At 41.3% G+C, this 26,008-nt stretch overlaps 1 protein-coding gene across 3 annotated transcripts in view; it reads left to right on the top strand.

Annotated features, from left to right (window-relative positions):
- hif1an (hypoxia inducible factor 1 subunit alpha inhibitor) overlaps positions 1–24,847 on the top strand; it is a 46,172-nt gene extending 21,325 nt beyond the window's left edge. For 2 of the 3 annotated variants that reach the window (XM_041176613.1, XM_041176614.1), the window contains exons 2-8: positions 2,955–3,199; positions 13,824–13,972; positions 15,420–15,565; positions 17,564–17,670; positions 19,896–19,959; positions 20,710–20,820; positions 24,494–24,847. In XM_041176613.1, the coding sequence (XP_041032547.1) occupies positions 2,955–3,199; positions 13,824–13,972; positions 15,420–15,565; positions 17,564–17,670; positions 19,896–19,959; positions 20,710–20,820; positions 24,494–24,538 (867 nt within the window). In that variant the 3' untranslated portion in view covers positions 24,539–24,847. The remainder of the gene's footprint in view (positions 1–2,954; positions 3,200–13,823; positions 13,973–15,419; positions 15,566–17,563; positions 17,671–19,895; positions 19,960–20,709; positions 20,821–24,493) is intronic. The other variant, XR_005941643.1, reaches the window with a different exon arrangement.
- The last annotated feature ends 1,161 nt before the right edge of the window (positions 24,848–26,008 follow it).

Below are 26,008 nucleotides of genomic sequence, written 5' to 3'. Positions count from 1 at the left end.
TAATCCAATGAAGTATAAAGTCTACTCACTTTCTGATATAAAATAAAAATAGAAAGTGCTGGAAATACTCAGCCGGTTTGGAAGCATCTGTGGAGAGAGAAACAGCCTTGATGTTTTGAGTAGAATATGAATTCATGAACTGAAGGATGGTAGAAATTGATGGTTTTATGCCATTGAAAGGGTGAAGGGGAGGAAGAACAAATTTATACTGCATTCGCTGCTCACAACACAGCCTCCTATACATTGGGGAAACCAAACGCAGAGTGGGTGACTGCTTTGTGGAACACCTCCATTCAGTCCGCATGGATGACCCTGCCTTCTGGTTGCTTGCCATTTTAATTCACAATTTTGCTGTCACACTCACATTTCTGACCTCGGCCATGCCACAATGTTTCAGTAAAGCTCAACACGAGCTTGAGGAACAGTACCTCATCTTCCAACTAGGCACTTTACAGCCTTCTGGACTCAACACTGAGTTCAATAATTTCTGACCATGATCTCTTTCCCCGGAGTTGATTTTTTTTTGCTGTATGTTGGTCTGAATCTTGTTTTTCATATCTTTGCTTTCAGACAGAGCTATTCATTATCTTGCCATAAGCACACACTCTGGACCTGTGCTTTGCTTTTTTTTACCACAATCATTACCATTGCCTTTGTCTTTTGTACTATGACATTTTTGTCATTAAATCTCTCCCACCATCACCCTATCCCAGGCCTTCCCTTTTGTTCTTCCTCCCCTCTCTACCTTCTGTCATTTCTTAAGAAGAGTCATATTTGACTCAAAACGTGAACTCTGTTTCTCTCCCCACAGGTGCTGCCAGACCTTGAGTGTTTCTAACACTTTCGGTTTTTATTTAAAATTTCCAGCATCCGCAGAATTTTGCTTCTATCCACTTTCTGATTGGTTTGGGAAGACAGAGCACCAGAAGAATGGACATGTTGGTTGACCAATGGCAGGAGTTTGGGGACTGGACATTTAGAGGCAGGAGTTTGTGATGAAACCTCCAGGAATACATGGGACCACAGTTGGCAACTCTAGTATGAAGATGTCAAGCATTCAGAGGACAGAAGATGTTTTATCATGTCATCCACTGCACTCTTCACTTATAATGAAACAAAATCCAGTGATAACTATCATCAAACAAATAAATGATAGGTGAACATCTCAATACACAGTGTGAAGGTAAAACAAAAACAAGTCAAATAGCCTTTACCCATACTTCCGAAAATCAAACACATCCAAAAGCCAAACATGTTTTTGAATGGCTGTGCAGTTAATTTGTAAGTTAATAAAGCAATATTAAATTATATTACAGGTGTAATAAGTATTAACAGGTAGGAAGTAGGGCGTGTGTGAGTTTGCAAATAGAGAAACTACCTAGTATTGCTGGCCTAGGCTTAGGCTTTAGGCTATTGTAATTTAAGTAGGTGTAGGCCTACCATATACATTTCGGAAAACTGAAAAGCAAAACAAAATTGGCCCCAAGGGTTTCAGATAAAGACTACTTGACTTGTATGCACACTTAAAAACCATGGCCACAGCTTTTCACCAAACTCGACTCCAGTGCTTTCTTATTTATGTTACCATCACACACAGTTTTGCATTTAAACGCAGACACCTGCTTTATTTTTTTTAAACAATTATGAACCAGGCTTGGATCTTGCTTTCTAAAAACACACATTTATGTTTGCAGGGAATGAACAAAAATTCATACATGGCTGTATGATTGACAGAAGTTAGGAGATTGAGTCCATTTGTGCCGCGTGCCCTTCAGTGTGAATAGGCACCATGTATATTAGCTTGAAAAGTTCTGGGTATGTTTACGGTTTGCCGTGGTACCTACTAAAGGCTAGGGCAAAGAGAAGGATCCACAAACCATAGAAGGTGTCCAGGCTTTGTGGCAAGACCCTTAGGAAGGCAAATAGGGGTTTGGATTACAAAAGCAAAATATTGAGATACTAGAAATCTGAAATAAAAGCGGAAAATGCCGAAAATACTCAACAGGTCAGGTAGCATCTGTGGAGAGAAACAAAATTAACATTTCAAGCTGAAGACCTTTTTTCAGAACTTTAGTTTTATGACACCAGTAATAGGTAGGGTAATTAGCCATAGCCTGTGAAGGACCATAGATATTTCTCTCCATTAGAGAGACAAAATTGGTTACATAACATAAAGGACAACGTGTCATGTCTTAATCCTCGATTCATTCACCCTTAGCAAAGGCTGGCAATGAATCAGGATGCCTTTTGAACCTTTCCTAAGGCTTTCAGAATTTCTGTCTCCCTATTCTGATATCTCCCTTTAATTGTCTATTTAAATTGCAATTTTCTGCTCTGACCACTAGCATGCTCTCTGTCATTGCTTAAATGTACACCTGGACCTGTGGATTTTGTTTAGTTGTGATGCCTACACAGCCAGTTAGCTTGCTGATATTAACAGTCTCAGTCTCATACTCATGAAAAAGGCAGTGGACACTGCCAGCATATTTGGAAGCACAGCCAGCAAGAGATGGCAGGATCAGGAAAGAAAAAACTGTTTGCTCTTAGTTTGTGTGTACAATGTATCACAGATCATCTCCTGGATATTGCTGTAGTTTTGGTTAGTTATTTAGTTGTGCTTACATCATCCACATTAACTACACTCTTGGCTGTCATTGTGGTGATATTCATGGAAATTTATCTTGATGTATGTTTTTGTCCTGTTTTGCTATCCTGTCTACCTGTATTATAAGGTGATATGTTTTAGAAAATAAATTGGCACATGTTGTAACAAACAGGCAACATCTTGCATTGCAAAGTAGCCTTGCGATTGAGATAGCGTAGAGGTTCAATCAACATTTCCTTAATATGCCTGTTATGTGGCGATGCTGCAGAATCGGGAAGCGGGTTAATAAATGTACAATGGCACAAGCTTCAGTGAAATCTATGTTATATTTTCTCTTTTTGCATTCCAGGAGCCAGTAGTGTTGACAGATACCAACCTGGTGTACCCAGCACTGAAATGGGATCTGGAATATTTGCAGGAGAACATTGGCGATGGGGACTTTTCTGTTTATGTTGCCAACACGCACAAATTCTTGTACTATGATGAAAAGAAAATGGTTAACTTCAAGAACTTCAGGCCAAAGTCTAGACGGGAAGAGATGAAATTCAGTGAGTTTGTGGAAAAGCTTGGTAAAATCGAACAAGATGACAACAGGTAAAACATGAACAGCAGACCTTGTACTGTGCAACTAAAACACTTCAATGTAGTGCCTGTAGGACACATTAATTTTACATGAAAATGCTATTTGATCCTGGACAATAGAAAAAAAAAACTTAGATTTATTTAGTGATTTTCACAACCCTTGGGTGTCCAGAAGCGTTTTACAGTCAATGAAGTACTTTTGAATTCTAGATATTGTTGTAGTGTAGGAAAATGGGTAACCAAGTTGCACACAGTAAAGTCCCATAAACAGCAATAAAAACAGAAAACGCTCTAAAATATTCTGTAGGTCTGGCAGCATATGTGGGGAGAGAGGCGGAGCTAAGGGATCAGCCTGATGACCTTTCGTTAGAACAGGGTTAGAGAACTAAGTTTTAAACAAATGAAATATGTGGACGAGGAGGATACGGTGTTGTTGGGCGGGTGGGAAAAGAAACATTTGTGATATGGTGGATTACAGGAGAGATTAAAAGACAAAAGAGTTTATGGTGCAGGGCCAAAGGAAGTGGTAATGGGACAAACAAGGAAACAAAACATTTGCCTGGAGGAGGTGTGAATGGCAGAATCATGAACAGCTGCTGTAGGAAAGCAAATAAAAGGGTAAAAGAGAGAAAAACATAAACCAGCAAAGAGAAAGGAAATGAAATGGGGCCAAAGGTTTAAGATCTAAAATTGTTGAACTCAGTGTTGAGTTCAGAAGGCTGTAAAATGCTCAGTCGAAAGATGGTGTGCTGTTCTTTGAGCTTCGTATGATCTTCATTGGAGCACTGCAGGAGACCGAGGGCAGAAAGGTCAGAGTTGGAGCAAGGTGGAGAATTAAAATGGCAGACAACTGGAAGCTTGTGGTTACCCTTGCGGACTGAATGGAGATGTTTCACAAAGCGGTTACCCAATTTGTGTTACGTAGAGGAGACCACATCTTAAGCAATTAATACATTATACTAAATTGAGAGAAGTACAAGTAAATAATTGTTTCACCTGGAAGGAGACTTTGGGGTCTTGTGAGAAGGGTTAAGGTAAAAGGGTAGGTGTTGCATCATGACAACTGGAGTAGCGAGCAATGTGAGAATGACCAGATAATGTGTTTTAATAATGTTGGATAAGGGTATGTATTGGCCATAAGAGACAGCTCCCCTGCTCTTTGAATAGTGCCAAATGATCTTTTACACCCACTTGAGATAGAAGTTGGGGCTTTGGTTTAAAATCTCAGCCGAAAGATGAATAGATACTTATTGTGCCGCAAGTTTATTTTTTTTCCCTTGTCCTCAAAATATTTAACCCATCCCATCCTGAAGTGTGTCCCATGGGCATCATTAGGTTTTCTGATACTTCGCTCAAAAGCTCTTCTCTGTGCCCCGATAAAGAAAATTGGCAAACTATTCAACTAATTGAGGCATCACAACTGAGCCTAGTCTTCCCTGACAGATGTCAAAGTGCAGTGGTGTCTTGCTAACCACCAAGTGTTCAAATTCTGGTTGTTTTTTCAAACCCTCCTACCTATCTGAGGTCATTCTATCACTTGACACCATTAGACCAGGAATTAAAGCTGGGCCTTTCTGGTATATATCACTCATTACCTTCCGGTGGGTTTTTATTGCTTAGACCGGGTGGCCCATGGCTGGGTGTCAGTCACCATCTTGATGATGTTGGTTCGCAGGTTTTCAGCTTGTTAAACTCACTTTAACAGGAGGACCACGTGAAAATTGCTGTCTTCCTCTCAGAGAGCCTACTTCAGAAAATGGAGATTTCGAATAAACACTGCCAAGACTGTCTTTTCAGCCTTCCACCTGAACCACCCACATCCCAATGCCAAAATACTTTGTCATCACACTTGACCTACCGCTAACATCTCCAGAACACTGGAGCCAAGGTCAAGACATGAGCAAATCTCATTTGGTACTACCTGGGGCAGCAGAGCCAAGACACTGTATACTGCTTCGCTCACCCTGGCCTACTCAACAGCAGAGTACTGCTGTTTAACCTGGCTTAGGAGCTGCCACACAAATGTGGCAGGTGCCCACCTCCGGGAAGCCATGGGGATTGTTTCTGGGACGTTGAGACCAACACAGCTTGAGTGGCTTCCTGTGCCAGCGCACATTGAACCTCCTGATGTCTGCAGGGAAAACATACTCTTCAAAGAACACCACTGGCTGACAGCTAGTGAAACACTCCCGTTGTCACAGGACCTCCAAAAAAAAAAACCCACTGCACACATTACAAGCTGACAACAGCCCCATCTCTCGATGGTGCAACTCGCACTTAATGCAAACATCACCAACTGCAACTGACCGGAGAGGTGAAGTCCCAGGTTTCAAGCTTACATGGAAAATATGGACAACCCTCAACTGCTTGAGGATGGGCCAGGGAAGATTTGACCACTTGTTCCACAAGTAGAATATGAGGGAACAGCTCAAATTGCGATTGTGAACATTCAAGTCAGACCATCACGTGTATACTGAACTCCTACCCTGAGAGATCGATTCTTCGTGGTATCACAGCATTCGCAGTGTGCTTGCTGAAGCTGTTGAATTAATTGTTGACTTTGACATCAGTCTATAACTGCTTCCCCAGCCATGCCAAAAAAAAACCTCATATCCTGCAGGTTAATGCAATTTTCTGAATCATCATAGTATGTTTATTAGCCCCTGTCAGCAAGGGATGTCTTTGCCCCTTTTCTAAATTACTGTATAGAGTTTTATAGTGAAAAATGTTCTTTAATATCTATGCAAGTGTTTGCCAGAGAATTGATTTTTTTTGTCTATATTTGGCGCTTGGCATTGTTTGTTCATCCCATCTACTGCATCACTTGTGACCGTGTGCTGTATTAAGGGTGCTTTTATTTTATCAATAATTGGCTGCTGATGATCTTTCCTTCAGTTTTCACATAATGACTTGATTAAAATGTGTGATTTAACGAAGTGAAGTTGAGGTTATGGCTTCCCCACTGCCATGCCCAGTAAAGCCATGTCACATTCATAGCTTTCAAACATAAACTGTACCCAGTATGGATTCAGGAAACTAGCTTTCTTCTTAAAATGGACACTGCTGGCCACTAAGAGTTATCTGACTTGGTCTGTGAATTCAAAAACTGCCACACTGTCTTGAAAGGAAAAAAGGACTAGAGGTATCAAGACCATCTCCTGAAACCATCCAAAAAGGTATCTCCTGACTTGAGTGGGTCATTTTGAGCCAAGATGGTGATTGTCTCAAACCCCCTCCCCCCGGCCAGGGTGAATGACTGTGAACAATAATCCAGTTTGTGGCTGATCAATGTAAACCCAACACCATATTCGGAAGGGAACTGAGAGAAACCACAAGGTAAGGAAGTCCCCAACACAAACTGGAGGAACAGCAGCTCATCTTCCGATTAGGAACTTAACAGCCTTCTGGACTTAACATTGAGTTTGACAACTTTGGACCATGAACACCTTCCTCTATCTTCACCCCTTTTTTGTGTATTTTTTCAAAATTCATTTTTATTTTTATCCACTTATTTTTATTCATTTTTAATCTTACTCATTTATTCATTGTTTTATCCCCCTTTTCATCCCCTCTTTTTATTCCACTTTCAATCCTTTTTCCCACCCTGCATACTCCCCCCACCCCACAAGGACCATCTGTTACTTGTTCATGTTCTTCTTTTCAGAGTTCTTACCCTTGTTCTGCTATATCACATTCTGCTTTCTTACCTTTGCCATTATAAGCACCTTTCTTAGCCCTCACCACTACCATTAACACTTCCTTTGTCCTTTTGTTCATGACATCTTTGTCAATCTCGCCTTTGCCCCCACCTATCGCTGCCATTCTATCCAGCTTCGTCTGCTCCACCCCCCCTCCCTTAAACAGTTTAAATTTCATCACATTTCTATCTCTCTGTGGCTCTGAAGAAGGGCCATACAGACTAGAACGTCAACTCTGTTTCTCTCCACAGATGCTGTCAGACTGCTGAGTTTTTCCAGCATTTTCTGTTTTTGTTTCAGGTAAGGAAGTCATATTGGTCTCCCTATTTATTTTTAATTGCTGCCTGCAAAAAGACACAACTGCAGAAACAGCAGCATCAGAAAGGGCAGCAACACCTATGCCTTAACTGGAGATAGTAACATCATATTGTCTCCAAGCCTGTTCTTTTTCAACTCCGATATAGCAAACCGACCTTCTGATAACAAGACTACAAGTAACTAACATCATGACCTGCAGAAAGTCCATCTTTTCAAGAGAATCCTGCAATAACTCTGGTATTCAACATTGGCTATTGAATTCACCCAATCACACTTCAGGATTGAAAACTTCTTCATGCCTGCACCTTGTGTTTTCCAACACAAACCAATCACATGAAATAGGAACTATTCTTTTGTTTATAACTTATAAAAGTGGACTATTATTTTTAACTGTACTTTCCTTGAGAGAGAGGGAGAGTGTGTGTGTGCGTGCGTGTGAGAGAGAGTGACATAGCATTAGATTTTTGGGGTGAACGCATGAATAAACACTCCTCTTCATTTAAACCGACAAAAAGCTTGTTGCTGGCTATTCAAATTGTCCACAAACCCGGGCTAAGAAATGCACACCTCTTCCTTTTCTAAAAACACACTGAACACTGACAGTAAGGAAGGGAACAGGGGTTTCAGTTCTCTCCAATCCCTGCAGTAACACCACTCTCAAAAAGAAACATTATCTTCTGCATTTGGTTTCCCGTGTATTTCCTTGCTGTCAGAGTTGTCAAGGCAATACTGGCCAGCCATTTGGAAACTCCCTGGTGTGATGCAGGCTGCAAATCCGGATAAGGTAATCCCCATAATATGCGCATTCTATCTTAGTTGAAGTGAAATGGTAACCCTACTGTTCAAGTTCCTTTTCATCAACTAACATTGGAAACATGTTATTAAGTAAGTAAAAAGGGTATGTGGCTTTCTATAGTCTTTGAGGTGCTGCAATTGACTTCTGTCCCTCCAAAGGGTGAGGGGAGAGAGGCAGAAGTCATTGAGGTTTCCAATCCCTAATCACTACTATCCAAGGACCTTTTCTGAAAATGTACGTGTGTGATGGAATCAGGTTTACCTGCAATACCTCCTTGTGCATGTATGGTCTCACTTGAGTAATGGTCCCATTGATAAGTTACTAGAGATACCCAGCTCCCCAACAAGTAACCAAAACCTTGGTAACTGAGTAGTTATTCAGACAGGAGGAAGGCAAAAAGCCACATTGCTCAAGGATCAGTGCTGGGATCACTTAATCATAATTTACATTTGGACTTAAGGACAAGTACTGCAACTCAATGTTGAAATTGACAGATGAAACCAAACCGGTGGAGACAGTTATAGCTAACCTTGAGGAAGAATACAACATAGTACAAGAAGACATTAGAAAACTTGCAGATTTGGCAGTTAAGTGGCAAATGAACTTTTATACTTAGATAACTGTGAGCTGATGCATTTTGATAGTAAAATTAGAACTATCACCTGCCCTTAGAAAGTAAGAAACTGAATGGGGTAGAAGAACAAAACAATTTAGAATTACAGGTGAACAAGAACAGGGCTTTATTTCAGGGGTATTGAATTCAAAAATAATGAAAATACAGATCGCATATCCTTTATCTGTAAATTTGAAAAGTGACAACTCCAAAAATGCACTTTTTTTAACCTCATCAACCTTTAGCATGGAAAGTCTAGTTCTTTGCCTGGACTGTTTACCTTGCGATTTTTGTGGTGAACATGTCAAAAAGAAACTTATTACATGTACTCTATTATTCAGTGATATATCTTACTTTTCTAGCCATTTTATTTACTTTAGCTAGCCTAGGCTTAGGCTACTGTAATGTAAGTTTATATACAGTATCCGAAAATCATAATTATCTGAAATCCAAAATGCATTCGGCCCTGAGTGTTTTCGATAAAGGATACTCAACCTGTACTGTGGACATTGTAAATCTGAAATGAAAAACAGAAAATGTTGGAAATACTCAGCAGGTCTGACAGCACCTGTGGAGAGAGAAGCGAGAGTTAACATTCCAGGTTAATGATTCAGTTCTGGAAACAGGTCGTTAGTCTGAAACGTTAGCTCTTATATGTCTCTTCAGGAGTGCTGCCAGACTTTGCTGAGTAGTTGCAGTATTTTCTGTTCTGGCTTCAGAAGTAGTGAAGCTATATTAAACTTGTTCAGGACCTGGTCAGGCTGCACTTAGTATTGTGCACAGTCCTGTTCTCCATTTGATAAAAGGCATATGGAAACACTGGCAAAAGTACAGAAAAGATTTACAAGGATGGTATTAGAACTGAGAGACTACAGTTATTGGAAAAGATTGTACAGGTTATGGCTTATTTCTTTAGAAATTACAAGAAAGGTGACCTGAATGAGATCTTTGGAATTATGAATGGGTTGGACAGGATAGATGCAGAAAGAATGTTTCCACTTGTGGGAAAAGCCATAACTAGGGTCCATAAATACTAGCTAGTGAGTAATAAATACAATGAGAAAGTTATTACTCAGTGGTTAAAATGTGGAACTCGCTGTCACAGGAAGTGGTGGAGGCAAATGGGTTAGAGGCTTTCAAAAGGAAACCAGACAAGTATATGAGAGAAAAGGGAATAGAAAGATATGCTGAACGATATGCTGAAATATGAGACAAGGTAGATGGACTGGCAGGAGACTTGTGTGGAGTGTAAACACCAACACAGACTAGTTGGGTTGATTCACCAGTTTCTATGCTGCATATTCTCTGTAACAACAAATTTCCTCGGAAGAAATGTTAGTTTACTTTGTTTAGTTTGTAAAATTGATCTCACGTTACTCTAACCCTGACCTACCTGCAAGCAAAAGGTTTATTTGAAAGTGTTGCACTCATATCTTCTGATGGCCAACTTTGTTTGGTTAATATAATTGTCATGGACAGAATTTGTGTGTACCTTTATACTGCCTATGATCAATGTGTTTGTATGTAAGGGGTGTATATTTTCTTACCCATAGAGTTGAGCCCCAATTAAATAATTCCAGCAGCAAGTTTTCAGTGAGTTTTAAAACAATGAAGGTTAATTATTATCACACACTTGCCCTGGATGTTTAAACGTGATGTCTCATTTACTCGTCTCACGCACAGATTAGAAACAGATGAAAGCAAAAAATGCGGTTACAATTTATAGTTATCTCAATCTCTTTCATGGCAGACCTGTAGTTTCTTAGATGAGTTGATGCTTTAGTTGAAGTACAGATCTTATAAGGCAAAGGATTCTCAGTGAGATACGAGGTTTCTTGTATCGAATTTTGAGAAGGTTGGTTCTCAGGTGAACTCGAAGTTGGAACAGGTTGGAGGAAGTCCTTCTTCCTACTTTCAAGGTATTGCTGTTTATTCCCTTGGCTGCTTGGATGACATGCAGCTAGTTAGATGATGGCTTTCTGACGGAACCCTTTCTGTAGAACAGTTTCTTCTGATATTTGTAAAGGCAAATAGAAAGCATGGCTGTCTTATCATGTGACTTTTTTCAAGTCCAAAGTCTTTTTCCATATAAAGTGGGTGGTTAAGTCGATTATCCATCATGTGTTGTGATTTTCAACCTTGAGAATTTTAGACAGCCAGTGTCTTTGTACTTGAAAGATCAATTCAATTGATAATACCATTTTGAAATAATTTCAGGAAAACGGCATTGAGCCAGCATCAGTTTGGAGGGTTCCTTTTGTTCCCTCTTGAGACAGGGGAGTGGTTCCAATCCACAACTCTGTGACATGAGAAGTCAGGTGATCATCAGGCAGCTATCTTTTTCCAGCGAGGTAGAGAATTGAGTTCATTGGATTTAAAGGCACACGTTTCCGCCATACCTTTCCAGCAACAGGCAGATCACTGGTAGTGCTTGCTACTATAACTTGCAGCTCCAGCTTGTCTAGGAAGACTCAGCATAAACAGTTGAAATGCTCCAGAGATCCTGAAGGAAATGATGAAATAACTTGACCCTCCTGCACTAACAGTGAGAGTGGGAGTACCTTCAAAGTACTGGAAACACTCCAGTGCAGGCTAGGTTGGTGGACTTATGTTACTGGACTTAATCCAGAGACCAGAGTGCACATCCCACTATTGCAGTTTGAGAAATGAATTCATTTTTAAAAATCTGGAAACAGACAGGCTACCCGTCAAATGACCACAAAGCTGTCAGATTGTGGGGAAACAAAACAACTCGTTCACTAATGCCCTTTTAATGATCTATTTGTGATTCCAGCACCAATAAGGTGCACTGTTAACTGCCCTCTGAAGTGGCCGAGAAAGCTAATCAGCCAGGCAACACAGGTTGGGAAATAAATGTCAGCCTTTCCAGTGATGCCTGCAACCCAAGAATGTGGGGGTGACGGGGGAAAGCTCAATAGAGAATTGAGTGCAGCTCACCCTAACCAAATCAACTCAGATGCAGTAAGCGAGGACTGTTCCAACTGTGTAAAACTCTTCCATGCCAGAAGCATTGAAGGAGCTTCAGTACAGCCCTTGGGGCACAGGAAGCTCATTTCTCAAATAAAGGATCTTCGACTAATCGGAGAGTAATCTAGATTTTCCCCCACTTCCCCCCGTATTCTTGGGTTGTGGGAGTCACTGGCAAAACTGACATTTATTTCCCACCTTTGTTGCCTGACTGAGTGGCTTTGCCGGCCACTTCAGAGGGCAGTTAACAGTGCACCACGCTGGTGTGGGACTGGAGTCACAAATAGGTCATTAAAAGGACGTCAGTGAACCAGTTGAGTTTGTTTTCAAATATCCCCTTAGGTGGCTCAGTGTCAAATTTTGTTTGACAATGCTCCTAAGAAGTGTCTTGGGTCATTGTACCATGTTAAAGTTACCATCGAAATACAAGTATTTTTGGTTGCTCAGATTGATAACTAACATTTTTGTTCCCAGATTTTTTAAACTGAATACAGATTCTCAAGCTGCAACAGTGGGATTTGCGCACACGTTCTCTCAATTATGTTCAGTAACATAAGTCCACCAGTGTACCCAGCACTGGAGTGTACATTTGGGAGTTTGTTGTTAGTTGGATTTGGGAAACCTGGCAAAAATTGTAAGCTGGGGTTGATGAAACTGGAGGCCGAGGTGGACAATATTACAGAGGTAGAAAGACTCGTGTTGTAGTGGGATTTGAAGATTGGCTTAGTTGAGGTTGAACATCATCTGAATTTGCAGATTCGCTTAGGTTGATAGGAGACTGAGGTTGAACATGATCAAGAGTCAGGAAAAAAGACAAACATAAAGCTTGCATTTATATAGTGCCTTTCATGAATGTAGGGCATTACAAAGCACTTTACATCCATTGAAGCACTGTTGAATGCACTTTCTGTAATTTAAGAAACACGGCAGCCAATTTCACACAATAAGGTCCCACAAACACCAATGAGATAATTACCAGATGATCTCTTTTAGTGATGTTGGTTGAGGGATAAGTATTGATTAGCAAACCAGGAGATGGAATTAGGAATAAGCCAGCAAAGAGTTGGCAGGGATTGATGTCCTTGGTGTTGCTGATGTTAAGTTAACATTCGGGATGGTTTACATAAACGTGCCTAACAGTATGCTAGCGATGGGTTTACATTCATGCTTGGTACAGAAGGCAGCAGTGATTTCCCTATATTGTTGGCTTGTACACAGCAGTTAATTACAGTGCTTCTTCTGGACTTTCACAGTTCTTGACAGGTTCTACTTTGCAAGATATAGAAGTGATTATTGGTTAATCTTTATCCGGGTGCACCATTCACCTCCAGTGGAAACCCTGACTTTTCCTCATCTGTACCCTAATTAGACCACATGAGAATTACTTGTATTTCGATGGCACTTTTAACATGGTACAATGCCCCAAGACACTTCATAGGAGCATTGTCAAACAAAATTTGACACTGAGCCACCTAAGGGGATATAGAACAAATGTTTGTCCAAGAAATGGATTAAGGAATGTCTTAAAGGAAAAGATTAAGCAGATTGGAGATTTTTCTCTAGGAAAGAGAAGATTGAGAGGTGACCTCATAGAGGCCTTTAAAATCATGAAGGGATTTGATAAGTTAAACATAGAGATGATCTTTCACTATTTGGGGATTCTGAAACTATGAGCCATAAATATAAGATAGTCATAAATCCAGTAAAGAATTAAGGAGAAACTTGGTTATCCAGAGACTGAATATTTTGTTTGATTTTGCTCCTGTAAAGCACCTTGGGGTATTAGGGGTGCTCTATAAATGCAGCTTGTTATTGTAGTAAGTGGAGCTTGCTACTACATGGAGCTATTGAGGTGAATATCATTGTTGCCTTTAAGGAGAAGCTAGATAAGTACATGAAAGAGAATGGAATAGAAGGTTATGCTGATGTGGGATGAAGTAAGGCGAGAGGAGACTCATCTGGAGCATAAATACCGGTATAGACCGATTGGGTCATTCTTGCTGTCATTCTATGTAAATCTAAGTATTCTATGCATGAGAGAGATGCAGAGTGAATATGCCTTCATATGTGAGTGCTAGGGAGAGTGAGAGAGAGATTATAGTCTGCAACTCTTTCAGGTACCTGTTATTTTATGTGCATTTATCCCTTTGTCTTATTTTCCTTCAAAGACCTTGCAGCAGGTCCTAGGTTACAATATATTCTTCCCTCGCCGCTTCATTGCAGGTATTACTTACAACAAACACTGAATGATACAGTAGGGAAGAAGATTGTCATGGATTTCCTGGGTTTTAACTGGAACTGGATTAATAAGCAACAGGCAAAGCGGAACTGGGGACAGCTCACATCCAATCTGCTGCTTGTAGGAATGGCAGGTCAGTAGTCACTCTTTGTAGGGTCATTCATACTTATATTCTTACCCTGATGCATTGAAATTTTAGTTGTCCTAAGGAAAGTCTTCTTACCAATAACTTATCAATTTATAAACAGTGAAGAGTTAATATTTCTCTATTTATGTATCCCTGAAAAAAAGAGAGACGCGGTTGAAGCTTTTCAAAGAGAGCAACAATTTACACTTGCCATTCAGTGGGGTGAAATTCCCACAGTAGATAATGGCAGCAAACATGTAGTTGTGAGTATAAGATATTTGAGAAAGGTTTTGGTCACATTAAATAAGCAGAAACTATTTCCATCAGACAATGAGTCGCTAACCAGAATTAAAGTCCTCAACAACAATCAAGGGGGGAAGTTGGAATTTGTCAAGAGCTTTTAGGACATAGATTGCCCTGTAAGAAGGTGATGGAATCCATGATGGCTTTTAACTGGGAATTGGATAAATATTTGGAAGAAACGTTTTAAAGGATTTGGAGTTAGGGCAAGCGATAGCTCTTTCAGAGAGCTGTTATAGCTGTGATGGGCTGAATAGCTGCCTCCTGTGCTGTAAATTTCTGTGACTCTAGAATGCAAGCAGAGGAACTTGGGCTCAAGCTTTATAATCATCTGGTCAGACTGCATTTTCAATTCTGGCCACCCAAGACACAAAGGAGCCATTCAAGCATTGTGCAGGAAGGAGATAACTTCAATTATTTTGTAGCCATACATGTAAGATAATAAATGATATAGAAAAGATAAATCCAAAAATTACTTCAAACTAAATTGTGTGACTATAATAAGGGGACACAGGGTTAAAAAGGTAAAAGGTAGATGTATTAACAATGTTAGGAAGTTCTTCATGCAGTGTGGTTAGCCTGGTTAGCCCATGGAATGGACACAAAAGCAGAAAATGCGAGAAAATCTCAGCTGGTCTGACAGCATCTGTGGAGAGGGAAGCAGAGTTAACGTTTCGAGTCCATATGACTCTTCTTCAGAGCATTTTCTGTTTTTATTTCAGATTTCCAGCATCTGCAGTATTTTGATTTTATCATGCCAATGGCCATCTGGGCAGAGTAGTGGAGATGAAAGCCCACAATCTGTTTAAGAATCAGTTGGATGCTGCAATGAGACAGCTGTTGGGGGGGCGGGTGGGTGGGTCTTTCTGGATCAATTAATTTTAGTTGAGTTGAACTTTGAATGGCCATTGCTCACTTCTATTTATCTCATGATCTTTGGAGAGATTTATGTCATCTGAAGGAGCTATGGCAATCAAAAAAATGTCCATTGTTGATTGGTCTGCTCCTGATGATTCACTTGTTTACTTTGCACTAACAATATCATTCGAATTAAGCAACTTGAATTAAAAGGATTAGACCTCAGATGGCTGCAATTTCCAATGTCTATTTAAATTGCTACTCTATTGCATTGTTTGTTATTTCCTTTTTCCAGGAAATGTCACGCCAGCACATTATGATGAACAGCAGAACTTTTTTGCACAAATTAAGGGTTACAAACGCTGTATTCTCTTCCCACCTGATCAGTTTGATTGTTTATATCCATACCCAGTTCATCACCCGTGTGACAGACAGAGCCAGGTAAGGCACTCTTTAATCAGTAATCCTTTTTGCTATAATTGCCTGAAGGTAGCAAATAAACTGCCTCGTCTACATACTGCTCCTAGTGACATATCATGAAGCACCGCATCAGTCTACCTATATACGCTAAGGTCATCCAGTTCTATCTCATCACCATCTGTCTTGACCCCTGAACAGTCTCCTAATTGTAAAGTTGCTTGTCTGAAGTCCAGTCCTGGGAGTGCAGAAATCCTCTGCAAATAAATATTGGGTAGACAAAAGCCATTGTTTTCAGACCCCACCACAAATTCCGCCCCTTACCAACCATGCCATCCCTATAACCTTGGTGTCATATTTGATCCCAAGATGGGCTTCTGACCACTTGGCTGTGCCATCCCAAAGACCGCCTATTTCTATCTCCATAACTCCTCCCAAATCTGCCCCACCAGCTCATCCATGCATGCGTTATCGCTAAACTTGATCACTCCAGCAAACTCTGGTCCAGCGTCCCTTGCTCTACCCTTTGTTAACTTGAGATCATCCAAAACTCTATTGCTTATGTACTAACTCGCACCAAGCCCCATTTACCCATACCCCCAGTGCTCACTGTCCTACATTGGCTTCTGGTCAAGCAACACTTGATTTTAATATTCTCATAGTTGATTACAAATCCCTCCATGGCCTCACCTCTCTCTATCTCTGTAATCTCCATCAGCCCTACAATCCTCTGAGATATCTGCACTCCTCCAATTCTGGCCAATTGAGCATCTTTCTGTTTTAATCGTTTCACCCAGTAGTGTCCGCCCCTTCAGCTGCCTAAGCCCCAAGCTCTGGAATTCCCTCCCTAAACCTCTCTACTTCTCTATATCCCTTTCCTCCTTTAAGACAATCTTTAAAACCTACCAAGATTTTGGTAATTTGCCCTAATAGCTTCTTACAACTCGGTGTCAAGTTTTGTTTGATAACACTCCTGTGAAGACCCTTGGGCCATTTTATTCTGTTAAAGGCACTACATAAAATATAAGTTGTTGTTCGGAAAAGGATAACTTGAACTCCCTGCACTTAAAGATTTTCAAACTAGCCTCCCTGGTCCCACAGTAAATGCAGATAACCTACTCCCAGGCAATGGTCCTTGCTGATCTAATCTGATGTGTCTTGTTCGTTGCTGAGAGCAGCCAGGGAAATCTTAATTCCTTCCCCCTTAGTTTCCCTCCCCCTGTGCCTCAGTGCTTTCCCACAGCAGCAGTGATGAGATGGAAAGTTCAGCTGACCTACAACATCACACCAATTTGTGGGACTAACTTTTCCTAGAAAGGTCAAAGTCATCTGACTTCACTTATTAGTTTAGAGAGCCTTGATCCTATTCTCAGTCAGCAGAAACACATAGCAATAACCTGCCCTTTTCAGTGCTGATTTGAAGAGCTCATTTTAAGGATGGGAACAGTAGGGGAATATAAATATCATAGTGATACTCTCATGAGGCTGGGTTTTACTGCAGCCCAACTCTTTATCAGAATTCCCATATTCTAGAAGATTGGGCGGGTAGTCAGCTATTGATGCAGGAAGGGCTAGCTGCCTGCACACTTTTGACAGAAAGCTATAAAATGGCAAAAACACTGGCAATCTTGGTTGCCTTTTGTAAATTTGTTCACTTTTTATATTCGAGTTCTAGTGGGGGAGGAAATAGAAGCACAAAGTTAAAGAAAGCTTAAGAAACAAAGTTTAGGAAGCGAGAAAAATAAAAACAGAGAAAGGAGCAGAGAAATAGACTGAGAAGCGACAGAAAAGGAAAAATTGTGAATGTTGCAAAAATCCAATCACGTCAAAATGTTTCCTGACCAAGGAGACACCGAGAAAAGAAAGAAAACTGTTTGGTTTGGGTGTGGGGCTTGAATGTTTGCCTTTGCCTCTGACTGAGGTAGGCAACTATATCTGTGTAGATGAAGCCCTCTTTGGGGGAATGTGTTTCTTTTTAACCTTGGTTTTCAAAATGGTTTTCCTCTTTTATCATCCATCTAGGTGGATTTTGAAAATCCAGATTATGAAAGATTTCCTAATTTTAGGAATGTTGTAGGATATGAAACAGTGGTTGGGCCTGGAGATGTTTTGTACATCCCTATGTACTGGTAGGTACAACATTCAAACTTAACAGAAGCTGTTACAAACTATTGCAGCGCATTTTGGTTCAAGATGCATGTTAATCACTTTCCCACCCGCAAATGAAAGCGATTCAGCGTGGGGAGGCAGCTTAAATTATTAGAAACAAAACAAAGTGGGGATGTATTTTCAAACATCACGTACAAAGGGGTGGCATTCTCTGAAATAACATGTAATATGCCATTTGCTGTATACATTGGGGTAGCTGTATTTGATATGGAACTGCTCACATTTTCTTTATTTACTGTAGTGTGGTTCGGCATGGTTAGGAGAAACCTATACAGGAGTAACAATAGAATAATGTACTTTTCATTCTGTATCTGGCACAGGGGCAGCATTTCTGAGGCAAAATATTCCTTGTGCTGTTAGGATACTTGTACAATAAGTGAGGCAAGCTTGTCAGAACAGTAAGACAATTTACTCTGCACTGACCTGTAGTAATAGCCTTACCTAAAGAAAAGGAGTGAAATGTTCCTTGCTCTAGAGCAAGATTACCTGTGGTAAATCCACTTTTGAGAAACTGTTCGAGTTGCGAAGGGTATGTCATAGCTCGTTTCCTGAAGCAATCCTGGTCTGCCTGTTCAGTGTGAGAAATAGGAACAGGAGTGTGACAATCACTTGGTCAAGCCCACTCTGCCATTTTGTCTCAGTTATTTCACAAAGTACTCTCCATTTAAAAGAATCTGAGAAACAAGCATTACCGCAGTACAGAAGGAGGCCATTTGGCTTGCCCTGCTTGTGTTGGCTCTTTGAAAGAACATCTATTTAATCCCATTCCACTACAGGAGAAAGAATCTGCATTTATCTGTATTGGGATATCTCAGGATATCCCAAAGTCAGTGAATTACTTTGGAAGTGTAATTATAGTTGTTAGGTAGGCAATATGATAACTGGTGCGTGCAGTGAAGTAGATAGTTAATCTGTTTTGTTGATGTTGCTTGAGGGATGAACATTGACCAGGGTACCAGGAGAAACTCCCTCCCTTTGGTCAAATGGTTCCATAGGATCTCTTAGCTGAACAGTCAGGTGGAGCATCGGATTAAGGTCTTGTCTGAAAGACTTCATTTCAGGCAGTGCAACATTCTCGCAATACCATATTGATATATCAGCTTAGATCACGTTCTGATTTCCTGGAGCGGGCTTGATCCCCAGTCTTCTGACTGAGGCTACCGCTGAGTTAGACTGAAACTTCTGCATTAAAGCTCGATTCAGCTTCCGATGATTGCATTTGTTCAGGTATTTTAATTTTCCCCTCTACTTCTGGGATGGCACTGGAATTTCAGTAGTGCACTTAAAATTTTCTTTCTATATTACTTGAACTCTTAACTAACACCCAGCAGCTCCAAACATGGGCTGTGACTAGAGAGAGCATTTTGAACTGCAGAGTGAAGGACTGATTCCTAGTCTTGCACTGGTACAAGCTATTTGAGCTGAATCACATGTCATGGGAAGAACTATGTACTCAAGCTGATTTACTTCAATCTGTAGTGTATTGGTACCAAGGTAGTTATATAACTGTAGTGATGATATTGGTTTCCATTATTCCCTGCTCTGAAATGGCCCAGCAAGCTATTTAGTTGAAGGGCAATTAGAGATGGGGAACAAATGCTGGCCTTGTCAGCGATACCCACATCCCAAGTGATCATGTTTCTTTGCTCCACTCGGGAGTGGCAAAGATTAACTGCATTTGCATCCGGAATGTTCTTTTTTAAAGTGTAGTTCCTCTCAAATTTACATATGCTTACTTGGAGGTGAGATACAGCCTAGACGATGGATCTGTTCCAGACATTTTTTTGGCAGGCACCATAAGAGGACAGTAAATTTCTTCCCAACATTGGCCTACATAGGCAGTGGGAACAAACCACATCCCGTGACCCCCCCGCCCCGCCCTTGCCCCCACACCATCTGTTGAGTTTGGCAAAGTGCCAACACTTCTGCATATCAGTCAAGATAATGATTCAGACTTTGTCTGGAGTCCAGCACTGACCATGTTGCTTCCTGGCAACGCCACCTGCAGGATTAGAATGCAGTGACATTTTCCAAACACAGGTAACATGGTTTAACACGTTGGGTTAAGATGAACAGGCAGCTAATAACAATGATTGTAGAATTTTAACAGTGTGCCCCCGCTGGTAGTCTCTAACACTGTGTTCTACATTAGTGTTGCCATAGTAATAATTTAAATTAATTACAGGTGGCATCATATTGAGTCATTGCTTAATGGAGGAATCACTATTACAGTCAACTTCTGGTACAAGGTAAGTGTAACAAGAGACCAATTAGCATGATGACATTCAGCTGTTTCAAGCCAGCCCTTAAATATGTTGTCACTTCCCAAATCCGTGCCCATCTTTCCAGGAACTCCATGTTTCAGTCCCTTCAATCAGGTTTCCTCCTCTGCCTCAGTACCGAAACAGCTGTTATCAAAGTCACAAGTGATGTCCTATGTGACTGTGACAAAGTTAACTTTCATCCCTCATCCTTCTCAATCTGCCTGTAGCTTTTGACATGGTTGACCATAGCATCCTTCTGCAACACCTCTCCACTGGCGTCCAGCTTGGTGGGACTGCTCTCATCTGGTTCCATAGCATTGAAGGTGCTGTATAAGTATAAACAGCTGTTGTTCAAACAGAAACGCCAGTAAAAATTGGTAATTTGTCATGTTTTTAAATATATTGTAGAAGAACTGAGCGTAATTAAAACCTCAATTGTCCTACAATTGAAACCAGCAATTTTCAGGCAGTGGTTGGTGTCAGCAATCTTAAAATTCCGTTTGTATATAATGTCTTAATGTACAACTTAATGTATCATGGAAATTGTTTCTTCTCTGGGTGGAATGAGTTAGATTTTTCTTAAATATTGTGCCTGTTAAATCCACACAAATGCAGTGGACTTGTAATATTTGAACTTCAAAGAACTTCCGATGTTTCACAGACATATGTTGAATAGATTTTCAAACAGCAGTGCAGTGGAGCAGAGTTGCTCTTAATGTTCCTGTTTATCTTAAGGGTGCGCCAACTCCAAAGAGGATCGAGTACCCATTGAAGTCCCATCAGAAGGTCGCAATTATGAGGAATATAGAAAAAATGCTGGGAGAGGCTCTAGGGGAGCCACAGGAGGTAAACCAGATTACAAATTGCAGTTACTCTGTGTACATACTTAACAGTTCAATGTTAAATAGTAGCAGGCAGCATTAAACACGGTTAATGTAAGGCATGTATCACAACCAAGCAGCCCTACTTGATTTGTATTAAACAACTGTAGTAAGTAGTGGAGTTCTGCTTTAGCAGAAAACAGCTATTTGTTTTATTCATTCATGGGATGTGGACTTCACTGACAAGACCAGCATTTATTACCCATGTCTAATTTCCCCTGAGACGTTAGTGTTGAGCTGTCTTCTTGAATATAACTGAGTGGCTTGTTAGGCTATTTCAGAGGGCAGTTAAGAATCAGCCATGTTGCTGTGGGCCTGGAGTCACATGTAGGCCAGACCAGGTAAGGGCAGCAGATTTCCTTATTTAGGGGACATGAATGAGCTAGATGGATTTTTCTGACAATCTGGTAGTGCAAGGTCACCATTACAGATCCTAACTTTTTATTCCGTATTTATTTATTGAATTTAGTTTAAATTTCCCAGCTAACGTGGTGGAATTTGAAATCACATCTCTAGATTATTAGTCCAGTCTTCTGGATTGTAACACCAACCCAAATTTAACGTAATAAAACATCCCAAGGTGCTTCACCAGAGCATTACAAAATAAAATATGACACTGAGACAAATAAGGTGATGTTAAATCAGATGACCAAATGCTTGGTCAAAGAGGTAGATTTAAGGAGTGTTTTAAAGGAGGAAAGCGAGATTGAGAGGTGGAAAGATGTAGGGAGGTAATTCCAGACACTAGGGCCTTGGCAATTGAGGCCAAGCCCACCAGTGGTGGAACAGTTAAATTCAGGGATGTTAAGGGGCCGAAATTGGAGGAGCACAGATGTCTGAGGGTTCTGGGGCTGCAGGAGATTTCAGAGATAGGGAGGGGAGAGGCCATGAGGGATTTGGAAGCAAGGATGAGAATTTTAAGATCAAGATACTGCTTGACCAGGATTCAAAGTAGGTCAGCAAGCATAAGGGTGATAGTTGAACAGGGTTTGGAGCAATTTAAGGCAGGGGCAGCAGAGTTTTGGGTGACCTGCAGTTTATGGAGAGTAGAATGTGGATGACCAGCCAGGAGTGCGTTGGAATAGCCAAGCCTAGAGGTAATACAAGCATAAATAAGGTTTTCAGTAGCAGATGAGCTGAGACCGGGTGGTTGGACGATGTTATGGAGCTGGTAATAGGTAATCTTAGTTGTACGTTTAACCCTTTGTTCGTGACTGACCAAGGACCACACATGTTCAACAGATAAGTGAAATGGATTTATTAAAATTAACATGGTAAGTATAAAAACATGATGCTTAACAAAGGCAGTGATGTATAGTCATGGTGAGGTGAGAGTGACTGCCCTTGACATCAAAGCTGTATTTGACCAAGTGTGGCTTTAAGGAGCCCTAGCGAAACTGGAGTCAATGGGAATTGGGCGGTGGGGGGGGTACTCTGCGCTGGTTGGATTCACACCTAGCACAAAAAAAGATGGCTGTGGTTGTTTGAGGTCAGTCGTCTCAGCTCCAGGGCATCACTACAGGAGTTCCTCAGGGTAGTGTCCTCGGCCCAACCATCTTCAGCTGCTTCATCAGTGACCTTCCTTCCATCACATGGTCAGAAGTGGGGATGTTTGCTGATGATTGCACAATGCCCAGCACCATGCATGACTCCTCAGATACTGAAGCAATCCATGTCCAAATGCAGCAAGACCTGGACAATATCCAGGCTTGGGCTGACAACTGGCAAGTAACATTTGCGCCACATAAGTGTCAGGCAATGACAATCTTCAACAAGAGAAAATCTAACCATCGCCCTTTGACATTCAATGGCATTACCATCACTGGATCCCCCACTGTCAACATCCTGGGGGTTACCATTGATCAGAAACTGAACTGGACTAAATGTATAAATACTGTGGCTACAAGAGCAGGTCAGAGACTAGGATTCCTGCGACGAGTAACTCACCCTTTGACTCCCCAAATCCTGTCCACCATCTACAAAGCACAAGTCAGGAGTGTGATGGAATACTCCCCACTTGCCTGGATGAGTGCAGCTCCCACAACATTCAAGAAGCTTGACACCAATCAGGACAAAGCAGCCTGTTTAATTGGCACCACATCCACAACCATTCAGTTCCTCCACCACCGATGTACAGTGACAGCAGTGTGTATGATCTACAAGATGCACTGCAGGATTTCACCAAGGCTCCTTAGATCACACCTCCCAAACCCACAACCACTACCATCTAGAAGGACAAGGATGGCGGATAGATGGGAATACCACCATTTGGAAGTTCCCCTCCAAGTCACTCACCATCCTGACTTGGAAATATATCGCCGTTCCTTCCCTGTCACTGGGTCAAAATCCTGGAACTCCGTTCCTAACAGCACTGTGGGTGTACCTACACCACATGGACTGCAGTGTTTCATGAAGGCAGCTCACCACCACCTTCTCAAGGGCAATTAAGGATGGGCAATAAAAGCTGGCCCAGCCAGTGAAGCCCAAATCCCATGAATGAATAAAAAAAAAATTTTAATTGTTGCTTGGACATCGGTTCTTGCTACTCAATCGACTGTGACACATGTCTCTTCACGGTGCTCTGCTGACCAAAGATCTTGATGGTTGGTCTTCTGCCTCCTCTTTGCAAAAATGTATGCCCAATGTTCTCAGGCATCCTGATTTGCACCTTCCTTCCTTGCTTCCTTTTATCTTATTTGGTTATTGCCCATAGGTGACTGTTCCCTCGCCCCTTGGCTCAGTGTTGCCATATTAAGTAAAGCTCATGTCTGAGCAACTTCCTTGGGTTAAATTACTTCACTGTGCATCCATAATCGCTGAGCAGGCTTGCACATTCCTCACATCTTTTTAACAGGTATTTCTGGTAAAACAGGTATTTCCAATACTGCTGCCCCCAGGCTTGCACGTGCAGCTTGTGATTTCACGTCTGATAGTAACGGCTTACAGGACAACTTACTATCTTTTAACTGTTAGCTAAACTTAACTGTCATGCCTTGCATTCTGGATTCTAACATACATCTTTATAAACACATTCTGAGCAATCGTTAATCAAGTGAAAGAATTAAGAAACAATAAAAGAATTAAGGCAAGGTTGGCACGAGAAGAATATTAGAGTGATTTAAATTAGCTGCCATACATTGCGACTTGCCCATATTGGTCTGATGAAGAGTTGTGCGGACTCGAAGCGTTGGCTGTGTTCCTCTCTGCAGATGCTGTCAGACCTGCTGAGTTTTTCCAGGTATTTTTGTTTTTGTTTCAATTTATACGCATATAAGCTTATACAACACATTTCTTAGTCAACTCTACAGTACCAACTGAGCTAAACGGACACTCAGATTATGGAACAGTAATACAGAAATCAAATACAGAACAATAAGCGAGCCTCCCCAATACGGACATGGCTTAAGGATTGGAAAATAAACTATCAGCAACACAGAATGTATAACTTGTGAAGTAATTGTGCAACCTCTAAAATATAAAGCGGATTTGAATGGTAACACCAACTGACATGGTTTCTCTCTCTCGCCTCACTCTCTCCCCTCCTCTGTCTGCTCCTTCTCTAGCTCTGAGATAATCCACGTGTTCGTCTTTACTTGGGTAGTATTCCAAAGCTAATTATTTGTTTCCTTCCTGGCTAGGTTGGGCCATTATTAAACATGATGATTAAAGGCCGATATGATTAATCGTCATCCTGTGGACTGTTCAACGACACTTGCTTGGAGTAAATGGCGCCAGACTGAGCATACTGTACACGAGCATTACATTAACAAAAGTGCAAGAACTCGTCCTCTTGTTCAAAGTTGGCTGCCATTGATCATTGAAGTGAATTTTTATATCCACCATCCATGTGCCTGTCAGACAGAAGATTGACAACCGACATCTGATATCAATTGGTTGGCACATTGCCCTGAAAACATTATAGCACTGAGTGTGTATGTAGACCACTTTCCATCAATTTATACAGTTTAAAGTTTCCTTTTGAAACAAATACAAATGAGCGTTTTATGCTGAAGCTGGATGTTGGAGTGGCAATATCGGGCTAAATGCTGTTGGTTTCCATGCGTGGCAGTTAAACATGAGAAGTTATCGCTAGGTACCTCCACAGTTGGGCTTAAAAATTGGCTACCATTGATTTTAATAGCTTATAATTTGCGATAAATTCCGGTGACTTACACTCGTATCTTAGAATACTTGGTTTGAAATGTTAACTGGTGGCAACGGCACACAGGCAGCACCAAATAAAATGCTGTCATCAACTTGGGGATGTATCTTTCAGAAATGTCAGGAGAGAAAGTCAGGCATTTTATGTGCTGTACAACATTCATAAGTTCTTTGGTCCAGAGCAGAGTACCAGCCTGTGTCCTGGTGATGTGACATTGCAATGTTGATTATTGTTCTGTTGCCCAAACAAATCTTATTGCTATTTTGAAGGACAGAAGAATGAATGGCACCATTTTAGGAACTTCCAGTTGCATTTATATAATTTAGTTTTTGAAGCACTCCAACCTATTTCTATGTCCGTCTGCCACTCTCGCTCTCTCTCTCTCTGCTTCTCTTTCTCCCTCACTCTCTGTCTGTTTCTCTCTCTATGTCTCTCTCTCCCCATCTGTCTCTCTCTTGCTCTCCCCCCATCTGTCTCTCTCTCTCTCTCCATCTGTGTCTCTCTCTCTCTCCATCTGTCTCTCTCTCTCTCTTTCCCTCCATCTGTGTCTTTCCCTCCATCTGTGTGTCTCCCTCCATCTGTGTCTCTCTCTCTCCATCTGTGTCTCTCTCTCCATCTCTGTCTCTCCCTCCATCTGTCTCTCCCTCCATCTGTCTCTCCCTCCATCTGTCTTTCCCTCCATCTGTCTCTCCCTCCATCTGTCTCTCCCTCCATCTGTCTCTCCCTCCATCTGTCTCTCCCTCCATCTGCCTCTCCCTCCATCTGCCTCTCCCTCCATCTGCCTCTCCCTCCATCTGTCTCTCTCCCTTCATCTGTGTCTCTGCCTTCATCTGTGTCTCTGCCTTCATCTGTGTCTCTGCCTTCATCTGTGTCTCTGCCTTCATCTGTGTGTCTCCCTTCATCTGTGTGTCTCCCTTCATCTGTGTGTCTCCCTTCATCTGTGTGTCTCTCTCTTCATCTGTGTGTCTCTCTCTTCATCTGTGTGTCTCTC

This window comes from Carcharodon carcharias, chromosome 28, assembly GCF_017639515.1.
Source record: "Carcharodon carcharias isolate sCarCar2 chromosome 28, sCarCar2.pri, whole genome shotgun sequence".
NCBI classification, from domain to species: domain Eukaryota; kingdom Metazoa; phylum Chordata; class Chondrichthyes; order Lamniformes; family Lamnidae; genus Carcharodon; species Carcharodon carcharias.
Note: the sequence above shows the minus strand (reverse complement) of the source record. Positions and strands in the feature narration are given on the sequence as shown.